Below are 11,707 nucleotides of genomic sequence, written 5' to 3'. Positions count from 1 at the left end.
CCGGCCATCAAGAAGTACATGGCCTCCCCCAGGTTTATAAGCAAGCCTCTGAACGGTCCTGCAGCGAAATTTGACATCCAGTAATTGATGTGAAATATATCGAAAATAATGAGCTAAGTAGATTTTATTTGCTTGGAACCTGTTACTAAGAGTAGCAGCTGAGATTTTATTTCGTAATCTTTTATCTTTAGTACGAGAATGAAGAGCTAACTTGCTTGTTATGTATTTTCTTTGACCATCATATCATTCCCCGAGAGTTATAAGTTTCATGAATAATTTGAATAAACTATATATATATATACTATTTATCATAACTGCTTTTCTCTTACGAATGTTTTAGCTTAATAATGTACATCTTTACATAATATGCCAAAAGTATTACCTTTTCTGACGCCATAATTACTGCTGCATTTACACTTACAAGATCTCTTTCTGTTGCACTGGACCTTTCGTTATGATGAGACAGTCTGTAAATACATTGGATGATAATACAGAATACCATTATTCAGTCTTAACCTGTTTAATATAACCGACATCTTGTTTATATTTTATTCCTGCAATATCCAAACTCTTCTGTTCAGACTGGGAGAATATCTCGTAGTGAAAAGGATAACAGAAATTATTTTGATCCATTAAATAACAGGGTTCTCTCCAAAGTTCAGTGAAATGGTCTGAGGTAGAAGGAATGAAATATAAGAAGACAACATCGTAGAAAATGGGACCATGAAGAAATAATAATAATAATAATAATAAAAAAATCTCTGCAGCTAATGGACTAGAAAGATTTAACTATGGGTCATATTCTAGGTGTCATGGGAGGCTTCGTAGTACATCTTTCCTAGCGATTTATTTTGCATATAACACCTTAACATTCCCCTCTATTCTTTTTTTTTTTTTTTTCGCTGTAATATGGATGTGTATCTTCCATCAGTGAAATAGGAGAGGATACTGATGTGTAATGTGCAGGAAAAGTAGCTGAGAAGAGGTGTTACGAAATTTTCAAACTCATCTGGAATGAGAGCTGAGGTAAATTAGTACGGGGAGAATAATTATGGTGGTAACGCATCATGGGAAAAGGTTAAGATGCTGCTGGTGCTGCTGCTGCTGCTGATGATGATGATGATGCTGATGTTCTTGCAGATGAAGACGATGGTGATGATTGCTTACATAATTATTTTTTCTGTGTCTCGATTTTCCTTGCCTAGAGATAAGGCAGTTATTGATCAGTGCTGATAGAACACACATAGCAGTTTTAAGTTATATAACATTATTTTATGCTTATCCGGTTTGCACTGTATAAGCCTTCCTATAGAATAATGTTTATAGCCTCTAACTTTAACATTCAGAAGCAGACACAATTGCAGAGAGAAAGAGAGAGAGAGAGAGTCGTTTCGCCTCTCCCACTTCTCCATAGACTTTGAGAAATAATTTGGTGAATCCGTAGCGACTAACAGTGACGGCTTTACATGGCCACGGATCAGTGACATCTTTGTGGTTTGCTTCGGATGCAAGGGATTAGCAAATAAAGTCCACTGAGAGAGGCCGTGAGAGACTACAGGACTTTTGCTGCTGATAGCACAGTGTTATACTCTTTTTACTATAACTTGGTCAAAAATTACCGTCTCCTCATCTGTAATGTTGAACTATATGAATAGATTAACATTAGAAAATGGTCCTAGTCACAAATAAGTGCTATAGAATGGATGTGACGTCATATAATTGTCTTATTTTACCACTCAGCTTCATGAAGTAAACTGCAAAATGACAAAACATTTGAACCATGTTAGAGTAAAAAGTGTACACCAAGAGTACAGTATTCAGATTAGTTTGGCCTCGACCAACGACATATTTGCTAAACCTTTGTAGCCTAGTTTTTTCCAGATAATTCAACTGTGCCACAGCTATCGGTGCAGTGTTATCATACATCTGACTGAAGTTTTTATTCGTCATTCATCCTTGGGACCAAAAGAAAGAAAAGAGGTATGGTGGATTAGAAGTGTGGGGGGGGGGGGGAGAAGGGGAAAATGAAGGAGAGAAGGAAATCGACTGTCGCTTGACAGTTGGATTTTCCACTCGTTTAGGAATTCGACAGCAGATAGACTGACAGACAGCAGTCAGGATAACCCAATTACTGTCACAGAGCAATACCCAACTACTGAATGAAACCAGATAGAATGATCTTTTACTGACAGACACGACGCAGAATGATTTACTTATTGACAGACATCAGGCAGATGGATTCACAGATTGACATTTATAGGCATGATGACCCACAAACTGACTGACAATTGCCAGAATGACACGCAGATTGACAAAGAACAAGAAGAACGACACACAGACATACAGACAACAAGTACAATGTCACACAGATTGACAAACAGACAGAAATTAAACAAGATAAACAGGCTGTTACTGAGGGCGTTTTTCTCACTTCATAGCATTGTTGAACAAACTCTGCCCCAAGTTAGCATTCACTGTTGGAGGCATAAAATTAGTACCATACAGTAAGTAGAAGAGATAAGAACAAATACAGATGTGCTAGATATATGCGAAACAATATAGTCTTCGCTAAAGTGAATTACCATATGAAGAGTTACTATCAGGCCACTCCCAAAGGTGTTCACGCATCTACAATGGTGAAGGTATTAATAAGAAAGGTTGCAAGAAAAAATGTTATTGCCTACCTACCTACCTACCTACTGCCAGACGCCATAATCCCGTAAGAGCTGGCCACTTGACTTTGAGTTAGTTGTTTTACGGGGAGGGGCACTAACCCTCCACCAACCCACTTGTTGACACGTAGGGAGCATGTATGGTTTGGTTATATGGTTACCACCCAGCGTTGTAAATGGTTTCTTGGCTTACAGGAAACCATTAGGCTTGTCACTCAATGTAAAGCCACCTGTAAAGGAAAGAAAAGCAATAAGAAGTGACAGGAAAGATGGGAGAAATAGGAAGAGAGGAGGGCAGGCACAGAAAAAGAATGATAAAGGCTAAGGAAGGAGTAGGCAGCACTACATCCAGTGAGTGGATGATGGTCGCCACCACCTACCACAATGTTATTGCTATTGTTATTATTATTATTATTATTGTGGTTGGAGTTTATTGCGCATGTAATGCCACTCAGGGATGAGTGAGGCTGATCACTCTCATCTTAAATGTCAGGACAAACTTGCCTAGTCCCGGGCTCCTACGCTCCTCATGGGACAATGTAGGATGGATGATGGATGGATGGATGGATATTATTATTACTGTAATTATTTTTATTACTAGCTTAAGGGCCGCCTTTGGCGGCCGCCGCCCGATGTCAATTCAGTTCTTATTTTAATTCGAAAGGCAACAGAAATCTGAATTTCTCATGCTGTGAGCGAGACGGAGCGAGGAATTTTCCGCTATTGTTATCCTGCTGCGACACCCGTTGAGGATAGGGAGAGAGAGAGAGAGAAAGAGAGAGAGAGAGAGAGAGAGAGACGCAGGATAGTAGTGTTTTCTGTTATACTAAATCATACTACAGCATTATCTTATGCAATTTAATGAGTATAAAGAGGGAAGAAGGAGAGACGAGAGAGTGATAATACAACAAACACGTCACTCTTCTCTCTTCTGTCATGCTGGTAATTTCAGTGCCGGACCAAGAAGGAATCCATCCCCTCCACTAAAAGCAAATACAGAATTTGAAGCAAAAGGCCAGAAATGAGTCATCACTCGGGAACCGGTGGCCCGACTGAACTAGAAATTGCTTTATTCTTCAAGTTAGAGCATTTTAACGGTACCTTGCTCTAACAAAAACTGCGCTACGTTGAGCGCTTTTTGCTGTGTTACGGTAAGAAACAAAGAAACATACAGAAGTCGGATCATTATGATATTATTATTATTATTATTATTATTATTATTTATAACCAGGCTATTTTAAGGGGCGTTTACTCAATAATCGGGGCAAAGACTCACCCCAACACGGGAACAATGGATACGTCCCAGCAACTATTCATACTTCAGAGTAGCATCTAACCGTGACGCAGCACAACTCGGGAGCCGCTACAAACCATAGAAGCCAATATCACCGCAGATATCAAAGAGGGCGAAATTTAAGCCGTCATTGATATGTGTACTAGGACTAAGTCGGGCAGTGATGAGGTCCGGCTCTGCCCAGTGTGTGTCTGTCCATCACCACGTTCACTCCACCTGACATCCCAGCTTCTCGTCCTCATTCGCACGCCTCCCTCTCCATGGCTCCTGTCTTCGCATACTGGGATATTCGAGGGGTGAGGTGAAAGAATAGACTTTATATACAGTATATATATATATATATATATATATATATATATATATATATATATATATATATATATATATATATATACAGTATATATATATATATATATATATATATATATATATATATATATATATATATATATATATTCTCAGGTAATGGCACAAATATAAGTTTCACCATTTCCCAGTTTCTTGTAGGAAAGTAGAAGAGAGGGCAGACCTTATCCGTAACATGGTAACACTGTATGAACACACAAAAAAGAGTAAGATTAATCTTACTGTTTGATACTTTCGTATAATAGGTCAGTTGTGGTGGAAATTATGGTCTTGGTACTATACTGATTATTAGGGCTGTGGTACTGTACCGTAGTTATGAAAACATGGGTAGCTTATGGTCAGCAGGAATAACGCAACCCACACATATTTCCTGCCTGTCGTACAAAGCTGCTATATTGTGTGGGAGTGAATGTTTCAAACGCAGCCTCCTTGAATTGGCTTGGAGATGCAGCGGCGCGATACATCCACATTTGTGTTGTAAGCCGCCCCGCTGCTCATACTAGTATGTCGAAGGAGGTGAGATGTTATATATACGTGAGCTTCATTTTTATTTTTAATGATTTATTTCCTCTTCGGGATCTAAGATTCGTGCCATCATTCTTCCCATCTCATGTTATTGGGTGATACTGGGTAAGAATGGAGAAGACGAATGATGAATATATATATATATATATATATATATATATATATATATATATATATATATATATATATATATTATTAGAAATATTTCCGAGACAATCCCTAGGAATCATAACACATTTAAAATTCTATTGTTTAAAATTCCTACCCTCCTCTCCCTGGGCCAGTGATATTATGAACCCGACGCAATACGATCAGTGTCGGTATTAAAAATAAATTATGTAAATCTGTACAATACAATTCAGTATCTCGGTGTAATATGCAAAATAAATCGCAGAGGAGAAACCGTTACGCAGTCTACTTTGCCGAAGTGTCGTATTCTAGGGGAAAACTGGAACTTGGGAAAATTTATTACTTGCCACAATGACCCTTATGTAATCGACACGCATCAGTCCTAATCCTACTCCTTGTTTTAGCCAGACTCAATTCATAATCTTATCAACAGGTGTGTCTCTTATCACACGGGGGTCAAGGGTCAGGATTATGTAAGGCATGAGACAGTTCGTACTACCTCTTACTAGGAGACGTTTTTCACTTGTCAAAATATTCAACACTATGATCTTTTATATCTTGTTAATAAATATATAGTTTGCATCAGTAATATACAAATGAATATTAAGGTATAAAATTTGTAGGTGGATTAATCGCCGCGAAAGAGGCGTTACGAAATCACCCAAACCAACGTTGATACAAGTCATTGTCCTTCATTAGGCCTATCAGCTCTGCCATTGTCCTCGCCCACAAAAACCCCTGTCAGCAATTCCCTCTCGTGGCTATATTGAGATTTTGATTTGTACGACGATCATTAAACGTAGCAAGTTTCTGCACTCTCCTATTATTCGTACTAAAACACAGCTAAGAATAAGGGACGGACAAAGCTTCTGTATTCCCCTTCCTTGTCCTTTCCTCTGGAAATATATTTACAGACACTCTTGAGATTTACGTAAGATAGTTTGCTTGCACTCTTAAACCAATCAAACACTTAACATCCCAATTAGAAAGAACACTAATTGGTAAGTAAAGGAAAAACAAGACGACTTCTGGTAACTGGTATGGATACATGGTGTTCTTACCCCCAACAAATCACCAACCAAACCACGATGGGGATTCTTAGTGTGAGCTCTGGAAGGAGAGTGACACTAACGTCCGTATTCTTAAACATTTCCTTCCCTTTTAGATGCATGGGCAGGACACATTTCGCTGAATTGGTATTAAAAAAAAAAAAAAAAAAAAATCCCAGCTGCTCGAAGGGCAAGGTCTTCCCTGCGAGCAGCCGAAATTGTTGAAACTTGACGGAATCATTTGACCCGTCTCTTCAAAAATCCCTTCCCGGTTTTTGTGCGTTCTTTTGTTGTTTATTGTCTTAAATACTCGTATATTTAAAATGTCGATGAAAGGTACTTTACAGTTTTATTAATACGATTTAGAACGTTTTACTGATTTTTAAGGGCTATTTGTATCTCTTTAGAAGTGTTACCCATGTCAGCTGAGATGTTAAGCCAGACATAAAAAGAGCAGACATCGTACTGCCTCCGATATTCATCCTGTCTTATAATTATGATCTGACACTGACAAATCTTATACATTATGCCCAGGGTCACACGACGATTCTTTTCAAGAAAAATTTTGCTTGTTAATTTGCCCTAAAAAGGAAAATCTGCCATGAAGGTCACACGGGGGGTTCGGCTCATGTCTTCTAGCTGGAAAAAAAAAAAAAGTGAACGACGCTATGCGAGTACATGAGACGGACGTTAACAAGTGATTCTTACTCTTACGAACAACAACATTAAAGATAATAATACTCCTCGAACGTAACTGATTATCAAAATATTGTCTTGCGAAGCGAGCACCGCTGCGGTGTTGGCCGATGTTGGCCAGAATGGCATTTATGGCTGAATACAAAAAAACAGCATGGATGTGATGGCGACCTTCCCATCTCATATGTATTGTGCTTTCATTAACCAGCACGAAATATGCATGCTTTGATGAATTAGTTTTGAAGCCTAACGCTCCACTATACCAAATATCAGCAGGATGGGTATAGCTTGACATGGCTACCAACCTGAACATTTTCCTTTCCCTTCCAAGAGAATCTGTTCGGATACCGATGGAAATCAAACTCCTTCGACGGAAAGGGAAAGTTTAGAGAAGGGATTATTTTTAAGAGTATGGCTGTGATACCCCTGCCCTGTGCATCAACGGCTGTTGATGCACAAGATCCTACTGGGGATCAGAAGGGGCTCGCACAGGCTGAGTGGTGGTGGTAAGCCATACTGACTTCTACATTTTTTGAAGATGTGTACTTCTTTTACACCAACTTGACCCAGATTTTCTCTCTCGCACCAGATTTCCCGTACCTCGTTGGTAGAGAATTCAGTGTTGCGGCTCTATATCTTTTCCGTAGCAAATTTTTGTGACCAGCATCATAACTTTGTGTTCATCTATTGCTATTACATTATACTCAAGATGAAGAAACAGCAATTTTAGGCCAAATTAGAATAAAAAAGGATATAGTAACTACAACAACAGAGCAAAACATAAACAGGTCCACATGGGAATACATATGGGGAATGATAGAGTATGCATTAAAACTCATGTCAGGATTACATAAAATGAAGTATTAATATGTGTTTCACTTGTGTACCCTTGCTGCATGATTTAAGAGTTGTTGGTAATGGTGGCCGTGTTGTGCCTACAGCTGGGCCAACAGATTCGCCTGCTGCTGGAGTACACAGGGCAGGAGTACCAGGAGAAGGTGTACAGGGGTGATAACGAGAAAGAATGGTTTGATGAAAAGTACAAGCTTGGCCTGGCTATGCCAAATGTAAGTAATTTTATCATACGAACAACATGAGCTTAATTTTCTTTTTTTTTTAACTGAATTTAATATGTCCTACCTATCCAGGGTTTAAAGTTTATTATTGAATGAGACAGAAAATGTGCACTATAAATATTTCAATGTCCTCATGAATAGGCATACTCAAAGCATCATAATAAAAAACAGCATATCCCAGAATTAAATCATTCTCTTGGTTACACTGACTAGATGTGTTTCATTGATTTTAAAGGCATTTTAGTAGGTTAATATTTTTGAGATTCTTCCTCGCCCAACGACTTCAGCAAAAGAAGAAACTGCTACAATTATTCATCTATTCCAGAGTTGCCCTCAAGTCTCTTACCTCTATAAATTGTGCTCCTTCAGTTGTTTTGTGATTTAGTGATGAGAACCTACGAATACTGAAAGAGAAGTATTAACTATTTATTATTCTGAACGAACGACTATATATGTCTGTATATTTCTCTGTCTCTAACGCCTGTTTCCACACGTTCACTCAGCTCCCGTACTACATCGACGGGGACGTGAAGCTGACCCAGAGCATCGCCATCCTGTACCACATCGGCCGCAAATACAACCTATGCGGCGAGACGGAGAAAGAGAAGGCTCACGTGGACATGGTGGTCAATGAGGCGGTGGACCTGCGCATAAGATACAGCCTCCTCGTCTATTACACGTTTGTAAGTGAACCAGAACCTTATGCTCTTTATACTTGTGATCCGATGCTGGATTCTTTATAAGTGAATGTGATTCTGACCGTCCAGTGTAAATTATATTCAAAGTGGTTCTAATGCTGGATTATCCTGTGCAATTGATTCTGATGCGTGATTATTCTGTGAAAGTAAATCTCATAATTTTGATCCTGATACACAATTATAAAGGTATACTTGCTGTATAACTTTCACACCAGATTATTTTCCTTTTTTTTTTCCTTAATATTTTAACTCAAATATTCAACAGGTCCGCGAGGCACCATTTACAAATTCAGTACATCACAAGTTGCGTACTCATGTGGGCCCATCACCAGAAAGTACATTGAATTTGATGAATTTGATAGTTTTGGTTGGTCATTTCAGTTTTTCAGCCTCATACCCATGGTTTCTGTGAAAGTCTGTGTACCTGACTGCTGATTTTAGTCAAGGAGACTTAGAGATTAGTTCGACTTCTTTCAGTTTTTGTCAGCTTTTAACTTAGGCTACTGATCATTTGCCAAATTACATTCAGTGTCTTTGGGAGTGGGTTTCAGTGCAGTGAAGCGCAAAGACTAAGGTTACTTGACTATAAAGGCTTAAAATCTCTGTGTATAGGAGTTAAAAGGCTTGATAAGGCAAATGGTCGTGTTGAAACCATGCCTACATTAACTGTGTCGATTCTCTGATTATTTAGCACACACAGTTTTCCTTGTTATGTAGTATCACAAGAAAGAGTTCGTTAACAGTCCTCTGACAGGATTATGTCCTGCCTTCCAAATATCTCATTCGCCCCAGAACGTCAGAGTGTGTTTTTCCTTCTCATACTCATTGCTTCATATTGCTATTTCATAAAAGAAGAATGCATCACCTTTTATCACCATGGCCAGCAGGGAAGTGTCTCGAACTTTTAATCCTGATATATCAGTAATCAGTTTGTAAAAAGACTTCACGGATCCACATTCCACAGGACGCTGAGAAGGATCAGTACCTGAAAGATCTGCCAAATAAGCTGAAGGTGTTCTCAGATTACCTTGGGGACAAGAAATGGTTCATTGGAGAGAAGGTGAGTTTTGGCCTTTGTGTGTTACACAGTTACACGTATCTTACCGAGTGTTTTTCATGGCTGACGTCTGGGATTAGGCTTCTGCCTTTTGAGTGTTAGTTTTATGTTACTTCTAAGCCCTTAGTATTTCTCGATGCATTAACATCATCACTGATAGCCTTATCCCTGCTGAAATACAGTTAAAACACAAGTGATGAGACCATGAGTATCATGACGAGGAGACTTTTTACTAAACAGAACTTTTAGGTCCATTCAGTTCAACGTCTTACCTGCCTTATTAATAAGGGGTTTTATGGCTCACAGAATATGCTAAAAGGCCGATTCATCGAATGTATCCATAACAGAGAACTCTTAATTTTAGTGAAATGAAAAAGAACTACCATGACACTTTAGGGATCTCTTAAGACCAAAAACTCTAATGGGGTAATTACACCACATTTCACCAAGTTTGGCACCATCAGTGATGTCCCCAGAGCGTGTAGCGTTGATGTAAATCCTTAGCACTAGGTGAACCTCTATTTATTACCTTGAGAACCAGTATATAAAGGCAATACAAAAAAGGTATATCCAGTACTGAGGTCCTTTATCAGTGCTACAGGTGTTGAGGACATCACTGATGGTGCCAGACTCGGTGAAATGGAGTATAGTAATAATTACGACTAAACAAATGATGGGCATAAAACATGTAAAACAGTTTGTTACGAGACGGGAAGCTTGTTAAGGTGTGTGTGTAACTTGATGCCAGCGAAATTACTTTTAAGACGATCAGAGTTTTCATTATAGAAGAAACAGAACATACCATTTAGAAAATCGTAATATAATCATGAGGCAACTTATTAAACACCGAGGAGATACTAAGGGAAAAATAGCTATTTTAGTAAATGAAATTAAACATAACCGAAATAACACGATATCTTTTTTAAAAAGGAAGCTTCCTTATATAGAACTCTTCACAGGAAATATACAAAAAAGCATAGTATAAAAACTGAGATATATACGCAACGTACGAGGGAAAGCTTTCTCTGAACAATCTAGCCTATGGCATACTGAAACTCACGATACCATATTGCCGCAAGTGAACAAGCAGAGGTGCCAGCACCTCTGAAGCGCTTATAATTGTTAAGATTGGTTAACCTGCGTCATACAATACATAATATAATCAGCAATGGCACAGACAGGTTAGACATGTTTTTAACTCACTTCAGAAAGTTTTATAAAATATAATAAGCCTTTCCACTGTTTTGCTTTCGCAGCTTAAATAATACGGCCTATAGTTATGAGTAAAACTTGAATTTTGCCTTAACATCATTGTTGTCGCTTCCCCAGATAATCGTGGCTGATTTTTTGATCTACAGATAGCTGGAGAGTCTGATAATGAAAGAGGAAACTTCACAAAGCAGAACCTTAACTAAAATAAATAAGAAATATATAGTAACAGTTGGAAGTTGTTAAAAGTAAAATGTCTATTCCGATCGGCATATAAATATGTAGTATAAATATGAACGGATAAATTGTAGATAGACAGATAGATAGAAAGATAGATGGATACTTAGGAATGTAAAATTAAGAAGAATGTAAAACTTGTACTGGACCTTTTTATCAGTGCTGTTACCTCCATCAGATAACGGTGGCGGACTTCATCATCTACGAACTCCTGGACATCCACATGAAACTGGACCCATCCTGCCTCAGTAGCTTCAACAACCTTCAGCAGTTTCACCGCCGCTTCGAGGAACTGCCGGCCATCAAGAAGTACATGGCCTCGCCCAGGTTTATAAGCAAGCCTCTGAATGGATCTATAGCTAAATTTAATGTTTAGTTAAAGCAAGATTTCTCAATCAACATGGATAAATCGGAGCCATTTTTATCCCCTTTGAACCTGTTGGTAGCAATTGCTACTGGATGTGTATGGGAATGTAGAGCTGCGTTGATTATAGTGTATCGTTCCTGACAATAATGTTAACTTTGTCGTAGAGTTATGTGTTTCATAAATAAATATTTTGTGCACATTATTACCAATACATCTGCTGTGAATATTTACCTTACACGCGTATAAACAATGCTTTAGCAAAAATGAATAGCGTTTTATAATATACTAAATGATACCGTTTACAGACTCATAAAAACTGCTTTAACAGAAAT

General features: G+C 38.3%; 1 protein-coding gene across 1 annotated transcript; it reads left to right on the top strand.

The window, feature by feature from the left end:
- Positions 1 to 4,226: 4,226 nt before the first annotated feature.
- Positions 4,227 to 11,448, top strand: LOC145419145 (glutathione S-transferase Mu 2-like). Its single transcript, XM_080287388.1, has 5 exons — positions 4,227 to 4,262; positions 7,673 to 7,798; positions 8,311 to 8,490; positions 9,470 to 9,565; positions 11,187 to 11,448. The coding sequence occupies exons 1-5, from the start codon at positions 4,227 to 4,229 to the stop codon at positions 11,382 to 11,384; spliced, it is 636 nt and encodes a 211-aa protein (XP_080143514.1). The 3' UTR covers positions 11,385 to 11,448.
- Positions 11,449 to 11,707: the final 259 nt, after the last annotated feature.

Source organism: Coenobita brevimanus, chromosome 14 (genome assembly GCF_032717465.1).
Source record: "Coenobita brevimanus isolate Jiangsu-jjx chromosome 14, ASM3271746v2, whole genome shotgun sequence".
Lineage (NCBI taxonomy): Eukaryota > Metazoa > Arthropoda > Malacostraca > Decapoda > Coenobitidae > Coenobita > Coenobita brevimanus.
Note: the sequence above shows the minus strand (reverse complement) of the source record. Positions and strands in the feature narration are given on the sequence as shown.

Bases quoted from the DNA above. Each gene is read 5' to 3' on its own strand.
- LOC145419145 (XM_080287388.1), top strand. From the start codon at position 4,227: ATGGCTCCTGTCTTCGCATACTGGGATATTCGAGGG. The intron at 4,263-7,672 runs GTGAGGTGAAAG...TTGTGCCTACAG, and splicing joins CATACTGGGATATTCGAGGG to CTGGGCCAACAGATTCGCCT. The intron at 9,566-11,186 runs GTGAGTTTTGGC...TACCTCCATCAG, and splicing joins AATGGTTCATTGGAGAGAAG to ATAACGGTGGCGGACTTCAT.